General features: G+C 39.8%; 1 protein-coding gene across 1 annotated transcript in view; it reads right to left on the reverse strand.

The window, feature by feature from the left end:
• The window catches only part of BPTF (bromodomain PHD finger transcription factor), a 147698-nt gene that overhangs the window by 48991 nt on the left and 77187 nt on the right, over positions 1 to 21520 (reverse strand). The window contains 4 exon segments of the mRNA XM_042966712.1: positions 3444 to 5754; positions 6803 to 6982; positions 10323 to 10461; positions 11212 to 11341. Coding sequence (XP_042822646.1) covers positions 3444 to 5754; positions 6803 to 6982; positions 10323 to 10461; positions 11212 to 11341 — 2760 coding nt within the window.

The raw sequence follows: 21520 nt of genomic DNA on the forward strand, positions 1-21520 counted from the left end.
ACCGTAAAATATTTTTAAAAAGCCCTTGGGTCTCAATTCTCTATTAGTGGTCTTTGAGTAATTAAACACTCTGTTGACATATCCACATACGTAAATAAATAAACTGGTTGTGGTGTACAGAAAACCTATAAAACTAAAATAATTCCCTCCTCTAAGAGAGGTAGAATAAGGTAGACCTTAGACAATTTGTATAATAAGAGGCAATGCTTTCTATGCTAAACATGAAGCTGGGGAAATGAACAGTGTGAGAAGGGGACCGCTCTAGCCAAAGACTTGCTGCAGCTTCTTACGTTCCCATCTCCACCTGGGACACCAGTACCTCCTTTGCTGTGCTGCCGCCCTGTGAATCCTGTGACCTGGACAGAACAATGCTTGAATGGGAGGGCGAACGCTAACCGTTGCAGGGGTATCCTGGGAGGGGGGAAGTACGTGTCACTTTCAGACCACACCCTACAGAAATGCCTAGGGAACTCTGGACACCAAATGGGGCTGTACTTGGAAAGAGAAATGTTTCTCATTCTCTCTTCTTCCCCAGATCACTCTCTACAGTCAAACAGCAACTTCAGTGCGTCTCTATTTCACAAGGGAAACACCGCCAGGTGAGGAACACACCTGAAGCCTGTTCATTCGTGCATTCCTTGGAAGAATACTTGCGTGCCTTCCATGTGCTTTAGACTAACTGAAAGGAGCTGGAGACAGGGATGTGAATTATGATCTGCTCCTGTATCCTCAGGAGCTGTGACAGAGGAAAGCACGAGGGGCACCTGACTCGGCTCAGGGATGGGGATCAGAGCTTTGCTGGAGTCTCAAAGGACAAAGATGTGGGGGTGGCTGCACAAGGGCAAGGGACACACGTATGTACGCTCAGGAGGAAAGTGTGCAACAGCACACGCTTCCTCCGGGAACCACATCTGGCGTGCTACGACCGGAGGGCAGGGGGGTGGCGGTGCGGCGAGAGATGAAGCTGGCATGAGAGAGGAAGGCAGAGCCAGACGTGCCGCACCAAGTGGAAGGGTAAGAGAAAAGCATTAAAGGCGATCCGTAGTAAGGCCTCGGAAGCGTCTGCAGCGTAGGATGGGTCCTGAAGGGAAGTGCTTCTCACAGATGAGGGTGTACAGGCGAAGGCTGTCCCCTACCTGCCCCGCAGCTGAAGGCTTGCTCAGCTCAGTCAGAACATTCACAGGGTAGATCTGCCTTTTAGGAGGGTCACTGGGGCAGAGCTGGGGGGACAACTACTGGTTCAAAGTGATAATGAAACACAGAATCAGGGCCCAGGAGAAAGGAAGTAAGGGAATGGACAGCGTGGAAGAAAAAAGAGGCCTAATGAGTTGACAAGACAAGTTTCACTTTTCACTACTGCTCAGCCTTACCATTAAATTAATAAAGATCAAACATGCACCTCTGACATTCTTAGCTTCTACGCTAAGCATCAGACATAATTGATTCAAGTGTGAGTATAAAAATGCATTTCACATGCATGATTTTTCCAGCAATACACTTTTTAAAAATGCATTCTAAAGTCAAGAATATTTTACATATTTACCCATGCCTCTGTTAGATAAAAGGGATTATGTTGCTCTCTCAACTTCAGCAAATTCAGACGTTAGCATGTATCTGATGACAATATCTGTTTAAAATGTACAGGAAGGTATTTCCTTCCATTAAAAAATGAGAAATTAACTAAACAGATACCAGTGGTGCCCACAGTGCATATTAAAACATAACAATACAAGGCTCCTGAAACCCAGCCGTGCAGAAAAGGGCCCTGGGCAACACGTGACCAGAACTGGTTCAGAGAAAAGTACTTCCCAGTTGAGCCTACCTTCCACTTGAGAAAAGAAAAGAGCAGAAAGGTCGGCCTCCACAACTGCCAGGTCATTGTAATTAAAGTATTTGTACATAGTAACTTTTCCAGTGGGAAAGAAGTTACCTGCAGGACAGTCAAGGATACACTTTGGGACCGCTCTCAATGAAGAAAGCAGAAAAGTGCAGAGTAATCCTATAAATCCATGAACTGTAATGAAGAGTTCCTTGATTCCCTGCAGGATTCTGCAAATCCTTCATTGCAGGCCCTGCAGAGAAATTGTACTTTTCAGCTGTCTCTATTGAATGTGTAATGGAGTGATATTTTAATTCAAATCAAAAGATGAGTTATAAAAACCTTGGTCAAACCAAATATGACTGGTCATATTAATAAGTTAATTTCTTTATCGAGAGTACTCATTTACACTTCGTTTTGGTTTTGGTTTTCTTTGATCATACTAGCCAGCTGTAATATAAAAGAAACACACACACACACACACACACACACACACACACACACACACACACACAGGTATGATCTTAACTTAAAGAAAGTGGGACCACAGATACACAGAAATGAAGCCTAACGTGAAATGGAGTCTGCTCAGTCACTTGCTGAAATAATTTTAGGTTCCTATCAAAATCTAGCAGACATCAAGACTGTTCCTGACTCCTGAGCATGCCCCACACAACTCTTACGTCTTCGGTGTTTATGTTTCATCCTTTCCAGTGGTGAGGGTGAAAAGATAAAAAGACAAGGACATGAAAAAGGACAAAGCAAGGACAGATATGTGAAAATGTGATATAGCAGATAAAGTACTGGACTGGGGGTTTAGGAAAACCGGGCACTATTCCTAACTCTGTCCCTCTGTGGCCAGAGGCAAATTATTCCACATCTATAAAAGATAAGAATTTCTAAGATCCTTTCCAATATAAAACTACACGATCTTACAACTGACAGTACTACGTACTTATGACTCATCCCCAAAGCTTAATGCCCAGAAAACCTTAATTTAAGACTATTTCTGGGTTTTAAAAAATCGTTCCTCAGGACCCTCTTGGGACCACCTCTTCGCACATAAATAACAGAGAACTCCAAAAACACATGTTTATCATGCAAATAAATTACATTAGGAAGATTTCCACATCATGATGGACCTTGTGTGATTCACAGGCATGTCTCCTGTATCTTATGTTTTTATGAATTACCTAATAGAAATAAAAGACCAAACTCCAGAAAGTTGATTATCCAATTCTGTAACTCTCTCATTCCCCAGGAAAACACATGGCAGTAACTTGGAAAGTCAGACCACAAAAACAACTACGTTTTCCCTGTTTCTTCCGTCTTGTGAAAAGTAAAACTGAATTTCATTTTAAAGAATTCCCACATATTTTTTTCAGTCTTTTAACATTTTTCCCTAAGTAAACTTTGGTACCTCACAGCTGGCCAAATTCAAGATTCGCTGTATCTTATTTCCATTACTAACTTGGCCCATTAAATTTCCGCTTCCCTGTCTTATCTCCATTATATCTCATTTTTTACCAAAAAAAAAAAAAAAAAAAAGAGAGAGAGAGAGATGCTTACTAGATACTGCTTTTAAGACTTTCTCCCTTCCCCAAATACATTTTAAAGTACATACCTCCAAGTGATACCAAAGGTTGGTCTAGGAGAAGGATACGGCCATATATCCAAGGCAGGTTTTGCATTGTAATTAAAATAAGGGACTTCTCGGATTCCTCCTTTTCTGGCCAACTTTTTTAAGTCATCATTAGGCAACACAAATATGCTCTTCTTGCTGCTCTTGGTGATAAATTTTCTATAGGATGGCAGAGCAGTACCTGAACGAGTCTTCTTGGGTCTTGAAAACTTCATGAGTTTCACTTTGTCCCTTGTGGAATATTCTTTGCTCACGGTCATAGATGTTACCAGAGTGCCTCCTGCAGTGGTCAGTGAGTCTGTCACTGTTGTGGTGACCACAGTTTTGCTTTGCTCCTTCACAGAGATGATGTCCACGCTGCTGCCCGTGGAGGGTGTGGAAAGCTTTGTTACCGTTGTAGTGGTGGTCGTGACAGTGGATTTGGCACAGTTTTCTGTGGAAGAGACCACAGTCTGCTTATCACCTTTTGCTACTTTGATTACGGTTTTTGATTCCGTGGCCACCGTGGATGTCATAGTGGTGACTTCTGTGATGACTGTTTTCCTCTTAGACTCTCCGTTGACATTTTCATCTTTGCTGGTAGGCAGCCCGTTTTCATCAACAAAATCATTACTGAGGTTAGATTCCTCTCCAGAAGTAACAGGTGAGGGAGTAACTTTCTTAACTTCTGAGGTTTCAATTTCCATATCTTCTACCTGATTTGTTGAACTGCTTTCTGGACAAGACAGTGGAGGTGTGGTAGTGTGTATACTCTCAGACTCTTTGGTTGAAGGCAGGGTCTCTAGGCCATCCTGGTAGTCACCTCCAGCATCAGAAGATCTCAGTAAACATGATTTTGTTTCCATGTTGTTTTTTTCATTAAAATCTTCCATGATGACATCACCATTCATGAATGGCTTTACAGCAGATTCTTTAATGGTCAAAGACTTAATATCATTTTCAGGAATTATTTTACTTATATTATTAAGCTTTGGCTCAACATCGCCACTTACTACTTTACTCTCAGAGATTTCTTTCAAGCATTCCCCTTTCAAATATACTTTAGATTTATTATCTTTTCCATTTATTTGAAAGGTACTCGCTTTCTGTCCTTTCTTTTCAGACTCTCGATTTTCATTATTCTTTTTGTCAGTGCTACTTTTTAGATCGACTTGATCAATACATTTAACTGATCTCTCCTCTAATTTCTGTTCTTGACTTGTTTTTTTACCATTTGCTTCAGTTACCTTACTCTGTGGTCTCTTGTCACAGTTTCCAGTGGACTGATCTGAAACAAACTCACGTTTCAATGGTTCCAAGCCTTCAATACCTTGTTCTTGAGTTATGAACTGTTCAGAAATACTTTCACTGCTATTCTGAACAATCATATCTTCTTCACTGCTGTCTTGAATAGACATAGTATCAGAACTATTTTCCAAAGTGCTATTATACTCAGAGTCACATCCCAGTTTTCCTTCAAAGTCCATTGCTTTTGACAGAGATGGGATATCTCTATCATCGATACTTTTAGGTACTGATGGAAGTGAAGGGCTCTGGGAAGGAGAAACAATGGTGTCATTATCCTCCTGTATGAGTGGTTTTTTGTTCTTATAGATCAAAGTACCAATTTCATCTGTACTGGCTAGTTTGGAGTCATCAACGAGAAAATCACTTCCTTTGGTGTTAATCTTACTAGGTTCCTGGCCTTTACTGGTAGGTTCAGAGAGACTCTCATCTATGTCATTTCCAACGGAATTTTGTTTCTGACAGTTTGTCTCTGGACTCTGAATGGAGACGTCATCTAACATTTGATCTTTTGGATAAAGTTTGTTTGTTGTATGATCAGGATCACTGATTCCAAGAATTGAGGGATCGCTCTGTGAACATCCCCGAATCAAATCTTCAGATTTATCATTACTTGCATTAGGGCTTTGTTCTTGTTTAATAAGCAAGTCACTCTGACACCCTTCTTTTGCTTTAGTTATTACTGGAGACTCAGAAAGACTTTTCGGGGAACTTGTAGAGGCCTTTCCGATACCCTTAATTCCACCCTCCAACTTCATCTTTTCAAGGCGCTGTTTTTCTTCCAGTGTAAACTGTTTAATTCTCCTTTCAAGAAGTCCATCTAGTTTGGATGATTTAATTTTCTTTTTATAACTAGTCCTTAGATGAAAACCCTCACTGACATTGACCACATCTACTTGACAACTTTCCTGACAATTGATATGTGGCTCTGTTTTCACATCATCATCTACTTCCATTGGTTCTTCCTTAAAGGATTTATCATTGTCAGAATCTAAAACTTCTTTTACATCTGTGAAATAAAGACATTTACGTAAGTGAAATTTTTTACTCTCAAATGTGGAACTCATAATATTTTTATTTTAAAAACTACCAATGGTTCTTATTTTCACTCAAGGGCTTAAATATAAATATATACTTGAAAGCTCCTGACATAGGATTAAGACAGGTCAATGGACAGGGCTAAACTTTATAAAATGTTAAAAAACACACACATATTGTAAATATTTAAATATTCTTAGCATCTGAAAATAGAATGTTACAATGAGAAACTACTTAGCCTGTGACAGCTACTCCATACACCAGTACCTTCATGTAAGATTCGGTATAAAATATTTTGTAGTCATAAAATATCTTAAGGCTAGTATCTTACCTAGTTTTTAAAATACAGCTTTTCACAAAAGGCAATGTAAGTTCCTCAGAAGGTTGGACACAGAGTTAGCTTAATGACCCAGTGATTCCACTACCGGGTATTTACCCCACATGAATGTTCATATCAATATTCGTAACAGCCAGGAAGTAGAAACAACCCAAATGGCCATCAACCGATGAGTGGATAAGCAAGATGTGGCACCATCCACAAAATGGAATACTACGCAGAAATAAAAAGGAGTGACAAAACCCTGACACCTGCTACAACATGGATGACCCTTGAAAACATGACGCCAGGTCAAAGAAGCCAGTCACAATGGACCACATATTACATGATTCCATTTATACGTCATGTCCAAAACAGGCAAATCCGGAGACAGAAAGTACATTAAGGCTGGTGAGGGGAGTTAGGGAGGACTGGAGACTGACTGCTAAGGAGTATGAGGTTTCTTTTTGGGGTGATAAAAATGCTCTAAAATTCACTGTGATGATGGTTGAACAACTCAGTGAAATACTAAAAACCACTAAATTGTACCCTTTAAATGAGTAGATTATCTAGAATATGAATTATGTTTCAATAAAGCTGTGATCATCAGAGAAAGACAAGGCAGTACCTCTCCTGCTGTGCGAACTAGATCCCGTGCAACCTTAGCATCCCCAGGCTGCCCTCCACCCCGGACTCTCCTTACCTTGGTCCTTCTTCTCAGCAATCCTGGAAATATCCATTTCACTTTGGTCTGCTCCTTTTGTAGCATCTGAATCTTTTACCTCATCTTTCTCAGAATCAGGCTCTGTTTTTATTTTTTTTGGACTTCGTGGACTTTTTCTTCTATCTGATTCATCCATATTTTCATCCACATTATTTTTGGCTGAAAAAGAATGAAGTATATAATAATGACAGGTATTCTGAATATTAGCAATTTACTGTAATAAATCTAGTTTAGTGGAAATTATCAAGTATTTTCAGCAATTTACACTGCTTTTTTAAATTAAAAACACACACACACACACACACACACACAAACACTGAAGACAGTATATACTTCCCTAATATGCTTGGCTGACCTAAACCATTAAAAGAAGACTGCATTTCAGATGTGCTTCAGAAAGAAGCTTTCACACAGAACGACTATTTCAACCTGTTCGATGACTTTACAGATTCTTTATCAGTGTTTCTAACATATTTTGTGTTAAAGAATCATATTAGAAGGATAAATACTTAAGTATTTTTCACCCAGACTCCATGGACAAACTTCAAAGATATCCAAGATCCAATGAAATTAATTACAAAAGTTTGTTTACATACTTCCCCTGGCCCCCACCTCCCCCAGGTAAGGAATCATAGCATTTATCACAGAATAAAAGAGACTTAAGGGAAATGACTAAATGCAATGTTTGGCCTTGTTTGGACCTGGTTTACTGCCAAGAGTAAAACGGCCTCTCTGACACAACTGGGGTACCTGGGGTAGGAACTGAGAATCTCAAGATGAATATGTTAAATAGTGTCAGTTTGCTGACTGGATAATAGCATGATGGTTATGAACGTCCACTCTAACTAGAGAGATATACTGTACTGGAAAATAACATGATTTCTGGAATTTGCTTTAAGTACAAGGCAAACAACTCTAGGAAAAAAGTAGGGAGTGACAAGTGAAAGAAGAGTGACAGAACTTGATAACTGTTAAAGTTGAATGATGATTACATGGGAGTTCATTATTCTCTCTTACTTTTGTGTAGCTTCAACTTTCCAGAAGGGAAAAAAAAAAAAAAAAAAAAAATCAAGCCTACGATATAGAACTATTGTCTAGATGAATTTTCTTAGGCCTTAGAGGCATTTCTGCCTTTTCTTTTCACTTGAACCCGAATATCCCAAGGACTTAGCAAGGTGAACCTATTTTTTATTTAAATAAAAATGACTCCTTCCAAAAAGATCTGCCTGAAAGGGGAAAGAGTGCAAAAAACAAAGCCAGTATCTGTCAAGACAGCAGGATATTGGTGAGAGAAGAAAAGAATCATAGAAAACGGTGACAGGATGTGTCTAGACCCCACAGGTAACGAAAGGACAAAAAACTAAACCGATACTCTCTTTCTTCAATGCTCCTGTAGTTATTTCAGAATAACTGGGCAATATTTTTTCAACGATTTCAAGTTGCTCACAAAGAGCTTCATATGTCAGTATACCCCATTTATAAGCTTTAAGATCCTGGACACTTAAATGGACGATTTATAAAACGTTTGGGATTTCCTCTCCATGAAAGGTCTCCTTGACAGACTATTAACAAAGGGAGCCCAGGTGGCTCAGTCGGTTAAGTGTCTGACTCTTGGTATCGACTCAGGTCGTGATCTCCCGGTTGTGGGATGGAGCCCCATGCTGACAGCGTGGAGCCTGCCTGGGAGTCTCTCTCTGCCCCTCCCCCACTTGCACACACGTGCTCTCTCAAAAATAAATAAATATAAAAATATAAAAATAAATTAAAAAAAAAACGATTAATTCATATCCGTCATTAACCCTTGCACATTAATACCTGTATTGACACTTATAAATTAATGTGCAAATCAAAGGTATACAGTCTGAGTTAGAATGGAGGTTAGAGATAAGGGACACAGCAGTCAAGCAAGTCAAACACTCTATAGTCTTCTGATGCTGTCAAGTGTTCCCTGAACTGTGTTTCTCTCTGTTCTTTCTAACACCTCTGTGCCTCTATCATACGATCAGACTAGATATCTTAGCCATTATGATAGGGACTAACAGTTCTGAGATTATAAATTGGTGGTTACTAATGCCTTCACCGTAATTCCTATTCTGTAGTTAAGCTAAACCAACAATGTGCTACCACCTGAGAGGAAAGGCTCTGAAGATGCTAGAAGACCAACCTGGTACCTGAATGGATAAAGGCCCGCCATTTGTACAATAGAAACCATATGCTAAGGAAAGTGGATTCAAGATAAATCTGCAAAAGCCTAAATATTTTGCTTATTGATAATCTGGATTTTACTACACAGACAAAGCAGGTCAGACATAAGTAAACACAGAGCTCTCTATAATTCTAAGTGCTACGTGGGCGGCTGGAGCAACAAAATGGCAATAAAAAAATTGTGACCGTCTTTCAGAATTTATCAGAATGTCCATTTTGCTTGGATATGATCAGATCATAATAGAATTTAATATTTGCCAAGTACCTACTATCACCTAGGCTTTTTAGGAAAGAACACATTGCACCAAAGACTAGCAAATTACACTGCATAGCACGCACAACTACTTTTGAAAATTGCTCAGATTACAAAGGAGATCTTGCAACGTAGTGTGCAGAAAGGACAACGGAAGCCAGGAGACATGGATTCCAGTCAGGATTCTATCCCTGTGTGAACTGTACGTCACTTAGTATCTCCGTGAAATAATCTGCTCGTGTGCTGTGAGTTTCAAAACGCATGGTCTCTTGGGGCGCCTGGGTGGCTCCTTCGGTTCAGCGTCTGACTTCAGGTCATGATCTCATGGTTTATGAGTTTGAGCCCTGCATTGGGCTCTCTGCTGTCAGTGCGGAGCCTGCTTTGGATCCTCTGTCCCCCCGTCTCTCTCTGCCCTTCCTCCGCTCATGATCTCTCTCTCACAAATACATAAAACATTAAAAAATTATATATCTATATATATCTATATATATCTATAGACATAGATGTATATAGTCTATAGATATAGATATATATAGTCTCTTAGTAGGGTAGTTCCCCTCTAGAGTTCTGTGATTCTAAATACTAATAAAATTGTTAGCGAGTAGCACAAATTGAGTTAATACCTCGTTTATGTGGAAGTGTTACTGAATTCTCCACTACTTGCTGTTTGGTTTTGTTATGTGCCACAATGCTGAGGTTACCAGATATGTAGCTCCTTAGGAAGTCAAGTAATACTGAATTTAAGATTTCAGAAAAACAACTAGGTGGCTGAGACCTGTTTTCTTTTTTTAACAAGTCCTATTCTAGCCTCTTTCTTTAACTGAAACCCTAAGTATCACAATCCTGAGAATAAAGGCTTAAATATTTTATAAAGGTTTAAAATATTTTAGAATTTATACCAACTACATTGGTAGTTTTACCATGTTCTGTTAAAAATTTCAGAGAAAACTTTCATCTAAAATACGGTCAGTAAACCTCATTTTGTAAGAAACAGTACAAATCAGAAACATGAATACAGGAAAAATAACTTCAATTACTTACTTCCTTCTAATGACTTTCTGTAATTCACATTAGTATTGCCTGGCAATTTAGGAACAAACCTATAAACATGAGTTTTACTAATCCAGCTCCAACCACCATATCCCGTAACTCTGTATTCCTCTCCTTTTTGTTTCCAAACCTGGTGTGAATGAAAACACTCTGATTAAACAAGAATGAGGATGCTTATAAAACATATGTGGTTTTATACATTTTTACCAAACAAGATCCACAGTCAGGCAAATAAGTTTACCAATCAATTTTATTTTCAACAGGAATCACACATTCATGAAAAAACTGAAGACAGCTGAACCCTGAACAACATGGGGGTTTGCTGACCCCCCACGCAGTCAAAAATCCACGTATAACTTGCAACTCCCTCAAAACTAACTACCAATAACCTACCGTTGACCTAAGCCTTACCAATAACACAGTCAGTTAACACATATTTTGTAAGTTACGTGTACTATATACTACATTCTTTACAACAGAGTAAGCTAGAGAGAAGAAAATGTTATTAAGAAAATCACAAGGAACAAAAAATGAACTTACAGGTACTATACTGTATTTATCGAGACAACCTGCTTGTAAGTGAACCCATGCAATTCAAACCTGTGTTGTGCCAGGGCTGACGAGACCCCTTTCTAATATGAAAAATGTAACGCAATTTTTACAGTGTTAGAACAATTTCAACCAATGAGTCTAATAGCCCACCTACATTCTACCGAGACAAACCTCTGCTTATAGAAATCGCCAGAAAGACTTACTTCATTCCAACTATATTAAATAAAAGGCTGTGCCAAAAGCAAAACAAAATTTAAGTACCTAAAGTTGCAGAATACAAGCCTCAGAAATGGCTAACACTATTTTAAAAGACTATAATAAAAATTACCTGATGTTTAACTGGAAATGTATATTTTACCCACGTGGCTTGTTGCATCGTTTCTTCCTCTTCTTGTTTTTTCTCTTTTTTCTTGACTTTCTCCTTCTCTTCTCTTTCAATTGATGTCATTCTGTGTAACCTAAGAATATATGAATAGAAAGAACTGCACTTAACTTTGAAAAATACATTAAAAAGATAAAAATACAGTACTGCAAGTCAGGAAGTTAGAATCAAAGAATGGTTAGCTATAATCCCACAACCCAGATAACCCCAGTTCACAAAAATCAGTAACAATTCCGTAACAGGAAAAATGAAACAGCAGAAAAAGGCAAAAGCGTGCCATCCTTCCCATATGCCCTCCAATAAGAAATACACTCCCTTACGGCTTATTCCTGAAACTATTAATACATATATATACCAATATATTTACACAAAAGGGATATATTACAATCACAACTACACAGTTTTTAATCAATGAATAATTGCATTAGAAGATCTTTCCATATACCAGAAGATATGGATATTCTTAAAGAATTACATAATCTACACCACTGCATGGACATACTATAATTAAACCAGTTCCCTATTAAAGAATACATTATTTCCTTCCCTCAAAAAAGACCAAAAAATCCAAAAACCTACCAACCAGTATTTCTAATTCTATCTAGCACTGGGGGGTTGAAAGCCTTTACACTAATGTGGAATTCAGGCTTTCTACATCCACAGAGAAAAGGGCTGACAACGTTCCTGCTTTTGGGTAAGAGGAAGGAAGGACCACATTGATGAGGCCACCAGTCACTGAATAGGGCATAGGCCACACTCTTTTCCCGGGGTGGGAAACGGATATCACTGCACCCAGTAATAGGGAGACAGGCAGGCCTGTGGTGAGGCTCTACATTAAGATGATTAGACTGGAGGGATGGATGCCTGGGTGGCTCAGTCGGTTGAACGTCTGACTCATAGTTTTGGCTCAGGTCATGATCTTGTGGTTTCGTGGGTTCGAGCCCTGCACTGGGGTCTGTGCTCGTAGCATGGAGCCTGCTTGGGGATGCTCTACCTGCCCCTCCCCCACTCACGTGGTGTCTCTCTCTCTCTCTCTCTCCCCCTCAAAATAAATAAAACTAGACTGCATTTTTGTGAATGGGAATATTCCCCATAAACATGGACACTGACCAAAACCTATGAAGAGAGGACCCTGTCTCTGAGACCTCTAGTGGTAGAAAACCTGCTTTATTACACCCTACCCAGAGGCAGCCAATCTTGAATGCATAACTTTGTGGAAACAAATAGAGATCTTTTGTCAACCTGGGGGACAAGCTGCTAATAAGATATGAGAGGGGAATTTAATCCTTTGGATCTCCATCCCCCCACCAAAACTCCCTACTGAACTCCACTTTCAAGAAAGCTGTGTGCCCCTGTGAATATAGGACCCTAGAATCTAGGCGGCTGCATACCGCGAGCTCATGCCTATCAGCCGCACAACCCTAGAACAGCATGCTTCATTCTCTCCCAGTTGACGGAAGGAGAGGAGAGGGAGGAGATTCTCCCCGGAGACTCACTTACTCAAATACCACCCATCTGCCACTACTCGTGGAACCAGGGAGTGGGGCGAGCTCTGTAGGCGCAGCAGGGTGGATAACCTGGCAGCCTCAGCCTGCCAGAGGAAGGAGTGACTGACCCAGGCTCAGGTAGCATTGCTCAACAGAGTTTTTGTGGGCTAGGCTTTCAAGCTCTCTGCAAGTTGAGGTCTGACGTGGCAACTGAACTATCTTCGCTGACAGTGGCCAGGAACAGAGTACTGTGCGGGGAGGATACGGGAGCAGTGACACTCTGAGAGCTCACGGCTGGACTGGGTGCTCAGCCTGTGCTTTTGTGTTCACATGGGAAACAGGTCCATTTTCATCACCAGATATAAAGGCTCCATTTTGCTGAGGACGCCAGGCCACTGAGGTAGTATTATAGCTAATCTGTGATGTTAGCTACTCTTGAGTAAATTCTATTGCTCTCACTGCCACCGAGCCAATCTTTAGGTTTCGGCAGCAAAAATGGCGAGCTCTGAAGGAATTCAAGTCCATTTGGTCGGGCAGAAACCTGGGCTACCGCTGGCAGCCCGGAGGCCCCAGAAAGGAAGAAGCCCCATCGGGCTGGCAGCGCGTAGCCTCTAGCTGCCAGTCCATACGGGGAGGCACACGGGGTGGCAGGTGTCTCTTCTGTACCTCCATGGTTCAACTGAGAGCCTGACCGAGAGTACGGACCAAGCTTCAATCCCACTCCTAATCTCCATGGGTGCCCAGGGTCGTGTCCTGCCTGCTTTGCTACTACAAACAAAGCCATAATAAACGATGTTCTATGTCTTCCCTGGTAAACTTGGAGAGTGCTCACAGTGTTCCCCAGCGGTGGGGTAGCTAACTCCAAAGGTCCTTGAACTTAAAATGCTGACAAGTAAAGCTACATTGTTCTTCAGAACTGCACATTTCACGCTGCCCTCAATGACAAAGCCACCGTGTTTTCCCATACCTTCACTCAAGTTAGTAACAAACTTCTAGATGATCAGCCCAAGTGAGAGATGAGAAATGATATCCCACTGTTTTGATTTACATTGCTTTAATTGCAAGAGAGTAAACATTTTGTTAATGTCTACTGGCCTTTCGTATTTATTTTTCTGCAAAATGCCTGCTCAAATCCTTTGTCTTGTCTGTACTGGACTATTAGTCCTTCTCACTTATAAAAGATCTTTGTCACTTAAGGTAACTTTCCATTTGTGGTGCAAAGATTTTTCCTCAGTTTGTCATCTTTTGAGTTTGATTATAATATTATTTTTCCACTCAGAATTTTAAATACATATATCCACTTTTTTTCCTCTATGGCATCTGGGTTTTATATCTGTTTAAAAAGAAAGTATCACAACAAAAACATAAATTAATCCACGGTTTCTTATTGAAGCTTTTTGGTTATTGTTTTTTAAAAAAATCTCTGTTTATCTGAATGTTTTTGCCAAGGCAGGGAGCTAGGCTGAAATTTTCTAGGTCCTGCTTCCTTCTCTGACATGCAGTGCTATCATTGCTAGATGCTCACATGTGTTTTTAGGTCTATTTCTAGATTCTTTGTTCTACTCTACTACCCTAAAATCTTATTTTTATTGTAGCTTCGAAAATGTTCGAATATTGAGGCACCTGAGTGGCTCAATCGGTTAAGCGTCCGACTCTTGATTTTGGCTCAGGTCCTGAGATCAAGCTCTGAGTTGAGCTTCACACAGCGCATGGAGCCTGCTTGGAATTCTTTCTCTCTCCCTCCCCCCTGCCTCTCTGCCCCTCCCCAACATGTGCTCCCCTTCTCTCTCTCAAAATAATGAACATTGAAAAAAAGTGTTCCAATATCTATTCCTTTCTTCCTCATACCTACTTCCCTTTTCTTGCAATTAATTTTCCTAGATGATATATCAGTATCATTTTGATCAAGCCTGTGTGCCCCTCAAGGAGGGAAAATCTTATTCAAAATGCAAATGAATATTAATTTTAGAAGATTAATATAATTAACATAATGCATGGTTTCAGAAAATGTAATATACACATCTAAACATAGGATATATCTTTATCTTTCATTTACTGCGTATCCTTTCTATCTTTTTTTTTTTTTTAATGTTTTTAATTTATTTTTGAGACAGAGAGAGACAGAGCATGAGCAGGGGAGGGGAAGAGAGAGAGGGAGACACAGAATCCGAAGCAGGCTCCAGGCTCCGAGCGGTCAGCACAGAGCCCGATGCGGGGCTCGAACTCACGGACTGTGAGATCATGACCTGAGCTGAAGTCAGACGCTTAACCGACTGAGCCACCCAGACGCCCCTCCTTCCTATCTTTAATAAAGTTTTAATGATTCCTTTACATGATCCTAAATATTTCTTGTTAAATTCATTCCAGTTGTTTGAGTTTGGTTTTTTTTAAATTTTCTTTTATGTTTATTTATTTTTTTGAGACAGAGGGAGACACAAGCATGAGCAGGGGAGGGGCAGGAAGAGAGGGAGACACAGAATCCAAAGCACACTCCAGGCTCTGGGCTGTCAGCGCAGAGCCCGACACGGGGCTTGAACCCACAAGCCGCGAGATCATGACCTGAGCCGAAGTCAGATGCTTAACTGCCTGAGCCACCCAGGCACCCTGAGAGTTTTGTTGTTATGGGGATCTTTTCATTACAATTAAAAAATATATATAAAACGTAACCAGATTAAGAAAGAGAACTTTATCAATAAAGCAAATACATCTGAAGCTAGTGTGTCCCACTCCCAGGCAGTCATTATCTTGACTTTAGGGTTATCATCCCCTTTTCTTTATAGTTTTACCACCCATGTGTATACCCCAAACAGTAACAAGTTTGGCTTTTGAAAACTCAGTAGCAAGAATAAAACTAGCTGCATGAGCATAAGAGCAATGCTGTTACTATTAAAAGAAGGTTCCCAGGAAAAAATAAACCTGTCTCTGTGTCACAGCTTCCAAGAGCCTCTTCTGGTGAAATCCAAGGGTGAGGGCATAAGCAAGGTCTGGAAGACACTGGGCTCACCACACTCTGGGTCATCTGGTAGGGCTGTGAGCAGGTACGGATCCAAAGTGGACTGCTATGGACTTCCTGCTTCTGTGCCATTTGATTATTCTGTGGTATAACTTGGGAAAATTCTCAGCTCTCCCCACTGACTTAGGATATGGTCCTCTTTGGTAGGTTATCATTTGTCTACCTGGATTACTGCTTCCATGGCTTTATTGGTGCTTTATTCTCTATTGTTCCTCTTTTCTCCATGGGTTTATGCTTTAAAAAAAAAACGCTTTGCCATAGTTTTCATGGAGGTAAGCAGGGAGCAAAATTAAATGTGTTCATACAATGTTATTTTCACTCAGAACTCAGACAGTATTTTCTACATAGTTACTGTCACATAGAATGTATTGTTCTATATGGCAGCCATCTTATTTAGTTTTCAGATTGTTTCTGATAGTTTTTCAATTTTCTTGGGGTTTCTAAGTGTCTACTTAGGTCAACTGCATACAATTATGCCTTCATCTGCCAACATGTACATACATACACGTATACACACACATGTATATGCATATGTATGTTTTATTTCTCTTGACAAACTCCCATCAGTTAATACTTTAAGAAAACTTGGGAATTCAAGCTGGTGCAGCCACTCTGGAAAACAGTATGGAGGTTCCTCAAAAAACTAAAAAGAGAACTACCCTACGACCCAGCAATTGCACTACTAGGCATTGATCCACAGGATATAGGTGTGCTGTTTCGAAGGGGCACAGGCACCCCCATGTTTATAGCAGCACTATCAACAATAGCCAAAGTATGGAAAGAACCCAAATGTCCATCGATGGATGAATGGATAAAGAAGATGTGGTATACATATATACAACGGAGTATTACTCAGCAGTCAAAAAGAATGGAATATTGCCATTTGCAACTACGTGGATGGAACTGGAGGGTATTATGCTAAGTGAAATTAGTCAGTCAAAGACAAAAATCATATGACTTCACTCATATGAGGACTTTAAGAGACAAAACAGATGAACATAAGGGAAGGGAAACAAAAATAATATAAAAACAGGGAAGGGGACAAAACAGAAGAGACTCATAAATATGGAGAACAAACTGAGGGTTGCTGGAGGGGTAGTGGGGGGGGGGGTAGTGGGAGAGGGGATGGGCTAAATGAGCAATGGACACTAAGGAATCTACTCCTGAAATCATTGTTACACTATCTGCTAATTTGGATGTAAATTTTTAAAAATAATAAACAAAATTTAGAAAAATACTTTAAGAAAAGTTAAAAAGAGGGGCACCTGGGTGCTCAGTCTGTTAAGCATCTGACTCTTGATTTTGGCTCAGGTCATGATCTCACAGCTCGTGGGATTGAGCCCCACATAGAGCTCCACATCAATAGCACCAAGCCTGCTTGGGATTCTCTCTCTCCCTCTTTCTCCGGACCCTCTTCTCCAATCCTTCTACCCAAAACTAGAAGCCCAGTGAGACCTTCTTCTATGGATGTAGGAGGCCTGAATACTATGTTAGTGGACCCTCTGAGGGTTTAAAAGCCCTAGTGCCGGCGAGAGAGAATCAGAAATACTGACTGGCATATCCTCTCTTCTATTCTAGATGTTGGTTACTTGTGTTTTCCCCTTTGTCTTTTCTTTCCCGATAATCTCATCAGATGGGCTCTAAGGTATGTTTATTTTCTATTTCATCAAATATTTAATAGTAGTTCTTAAAATTCGCTTTCTTTGAGGTGACTTCTTGAGATGTATGCCTAGCTAACTAATTTGGAGTTTTTCCTTTCTAACGTACACATTGAAGGCTATCAATTTCCCCTAGGTACTCTTTGGTTGCAGCCTACAAATTTCAATGTATGTAGTATTCTCATAAACTCTCAATTCAAAATGTTTACTAGTTTCCATTACGATTCTTCTTTGACCATTTGTTATTTATTTAAAAGTGTATTTCTTAAAAAAAAAAAAAAAAAAAAAAAAAAAAGAGGTTAGAGTGGGAGAGAGCCAAAGCATAAGAGACTCTTAAAAACTGAGAACAAACTGAGGGTTGACGGGGGGTAGGAGGGAGAGGAGGGTGGGTGATGGGTATTGAGGAGGGCACCTTTTGGGATGAGCACTGGGTGTTGCACGGAAACCAATCTGACAATAAACTTCATATATTGGAAAAAAAATAAAAATAAAAAAATAAAAGTGTATTTCTTAAGTTTCAAGCATATAGCTCTTGCATTTCTCTAAAGTTTTACTATAAATCTCTGTATCCCCAAATAACATTTTAACATGATATCAGCATATACGCTTTGAAACTTTACATAAATTGAATCCTATTCCACGTATTTTTTAAGAAAAGAAGTGTTGGGGCGCCTGGGTGGCTCAGTCGGTTAAGCGGCCAACTTCGGCTCAGGTCATGATCTCACGGTCTGTGAGTTCGAGCCCCGCGTCGGGCTCTGTGCTGACAGCTCAGAGCCTGGAGCCTGTTGCAGATTCTGTGTCTCCCTCTCTCTGACCCTCCCCCGTTCATGCTCTGTCTCTCTCTGTCTCAAAAATAAATAAAAATGTTAAAAAAATTTAAAAAAAAAAAAAAAAAGAAAAGAAGTGTTTCCACTCTCTTGTACATGTATGAGAGCCAATCTCGTTGACACTTACTCTGGCCTCACTGCTGTATACAATAGCCCATCAGAGAACCACATCGTAACTTGAAGGTGCCTCATTATGGGCATGTAGGGACTGTGCCCAAATTTCACCATTACCAAATATTATAAGAAACATCTTCCTACAGGTCTTCTCATACACACATGTAAGGTCTCTCTGACGTACTTAATTAGGAGTAGGATTGCATTTTCAACCTTGTTTTTGCCAAATTGGTCTCTAAAATGGTTGCAGTAACCAGTATACTATTTGCTTTTTTATCAACAGTGTATCAATTCTCTTCCTCTTTATGTCACATATTTACCAATACTCTTTAAATTTTTAACAATCTGATGGGTGTGAAAGAACAGACCATAGTTTTCTTTTTTTTTATTTTTTTTTAATGTTTATTTATTTTTGAGAGAGACAGAGACAGAATGTGAGTGGGTTAGGAGCAGAGAGAGAGGGAGACACAGAAGCAGAAGCAGGCTCCAGGCTCTTGAGCTGTCAGCGCAGAGCTCGACGCGGGGCTCGAACTCACGAACCGCGACATCATGAACTGAGCCAAAGTCGGACGCCCAACCGACTGAGCCACCCAGGCGCCCCAGACCCTAGTTTTCATGTGCATTTATCTCATCTTACCAGGAAGGTAAAATATGTTTTCATATTTTTTACTATTTGTGTCTCCTCTTCTGTGAATTATGTTTGTATCTGTAGCCTTTTTTCCTACTAAGTAGTTTGGTTTTTTTCTTTTTGAACTGTAGAAGTTCTTGAATATACTGTGAACGCTAACCCTCTTTTGATTATAGTACAAAAAAAGGAATGTACCTTTAACCTTTCTGTGGCTTAGTTTTTTTAGAATGATTTATTATTACAAAACTCAACAACAGACAACAATCCACCATTCACTGATCTATACATATGTGATAAAACTACATAATAAAAGGGAATAACAAACACTTATAAATTATGGTTATCTCTAGGGGTGCCTGGGTGTCTCAGTCGGTTAAGCATCTGACTCTCGGTTTTGGCTCAGGTCATGACCTCGTTGTTTCCGGAGTTCAAGCCCCGTGTTGGGCTCTGCACTGGTAGCATGGAGCCTGCTGGGATGCTCTCTCCCTCTCTCTGCTCCTTCCCTACTTGCACTGTCTCTCTTTGTCTCTCTCTCAGAATACATAAATAAAAAACTTAAAAAAAAAATGACAGTTATTTCTAGAAGGAGGCAGGGTAATGTGAACAGAAAGTAGATGTAATAATGATAATGTTCTTATTTGTAAATTGGTTGATGAATTCACAGGTGTTCCTTTAATTATGACCCACTATTGCTTATATATTACAATCTTACGTATGTATCAAAATATTAAACGTGAAAAAAGAAAGTCATTTGTAACTGCAGATACACAGACACATAAAGGTACACTTCTTCTTACCTGATAGATAACAGCTTATAAATGGAAGAAATAATCCCACACTTAGGTACATTTTGGGACGTAGTGAATGAATCAGGAAGGAAAGAAAGCAATGGAGAGTAAGAGAAAAGGATGAAGTGTGGAAGGGAGGATGGAAGAAAGGGAGAAGGAAAGAACATAGGAAAGAGGCAAAGGAAAAAGGGGTGGAAGGAAGAAGAGAGGGAAGTAGAGGAGCCAGAAAGGAGAGAAGGAGGAACTGTCTTCATTCCAAAATCATAAAGAGAATCTTTTATATTTTCTTCGTGCAGCTTTGCTTTTCACCATTTAGGAATTACTCTGCCTGGAGGGGACTATAAAGATACGGGATGTGTAGGATACAAAAAACGAAATCCAATTTTCCTCTGTGTAGATAACTCAAATTGCCTCATCACCCTTGTTACTGAAGAATTCATCCTTTTTAATGCTACTCTCTATCTATTATATTTCCATATATGGTCTGGTCTCTTTTTGGATTGTTTACTCTGTATCACGAGTCTATTTCTTCGTAACTACACCACAGCATTACTACCAAGTAAGTTGTGTTACCTGGTAGGACGAGTCTTTCTACCCTGTCCTTCAAATTTACCCTTTCTATTACTGCCCTTGTCCATATAAATTTCTTTCTTTAAAAAAAAAAAAAAATAAGTTTATTTATTTTGAAAGAGACAGTGCATGAGTGGGGAGGGGAAGACGGAGACAGGGAGACAGAGAATCCCAAGCAGGCTCTACAGCTGTCAGCGCAGAGCCTGATGCAGGGCTCAAACTCATGAACTCTGAGATTATGACCTGAGCCGAAATCAAGAGTTGGACGCTTAACTGAATGAGCCACTCAGGCGCCCCTCAATATAAATTTCTTAATCACCTTCTCAAATTCAGCAGAAAGCCCAATGATAATTATCAATGCTATCGAAATTAATTTATGTAGTAACATGAGGAAAATTAACATTATTAAGACACTGAGTATTTCTATACATGAACCTGAGATATATTTCCATTTATCTAGGTATACTTTCATCTCTAGTATTGTTTTTCAACAAAAACTTTATAGTTTTCTCAAAAAAATCATAACTTATCATTATTTTTTAAATGCTCTGCAACTGTTAGATATTTAGAAGGCTCTCAAAGCTTTATTATTGACTATCACAATAAGCAACCATTTTAAGAATAAAATATCTGGCTGACTTTCTAGACTGTTCTTTAGGGCCAAATCTTAGAGGTCTGTCACCTGGAAGTTTTTGAGGAGAGCACTGAGGAAAGTGAGAGTCCTATTACTAATTTCTATTTTTTCTGAATCTCGGTGTCTAATTTTTTTAAAATTCAGAGTATTCTAAGGGCACCTGGATGGCTCAGTCGGTTAAGTGTCCGACTTCAGCTCAGGTCATGATCTCGCAGTTTGTGAGTTCGAGTTCTGCATGGGGTTCTGTGCTAACAGCTCAGATTCTGAGCCTGACTCTGATTCTGTGTCTCCCTCTCTCTCTGTCCCTCCCCAACTTGCACTCTGTCTCTCACTCTCTCAAAAAAAAAATAAACATTGAAAAAAAAAAATTTTTTTTAATTCAAAGCATTCTATTTTATCTCACTTCATCATATTAAAAAAGAGTTCTTTTGGGGCGCCTGGGTGGCTCAATCGGTTAAGCGTCCGACTTCAGTTCAGGTCATGATCTCATAGCTCATGAGCTTGAGCCTCACGTTGGGCTCTGTGCTGACAGCTCG

Source organism: Panthera tigris, chromosome E1 (assembly GCF_018350195.1).
Source record: "Panthera tigris isolate Pti1 chromosome E1, P.tigris_Pti1_mat1.1, whole genome shotgun sequence".
NCBI lineage: Eukaryota > Metazoa > Chordata > Mammalia > Carnivora > Felidae > Panthera > Panthera tigris.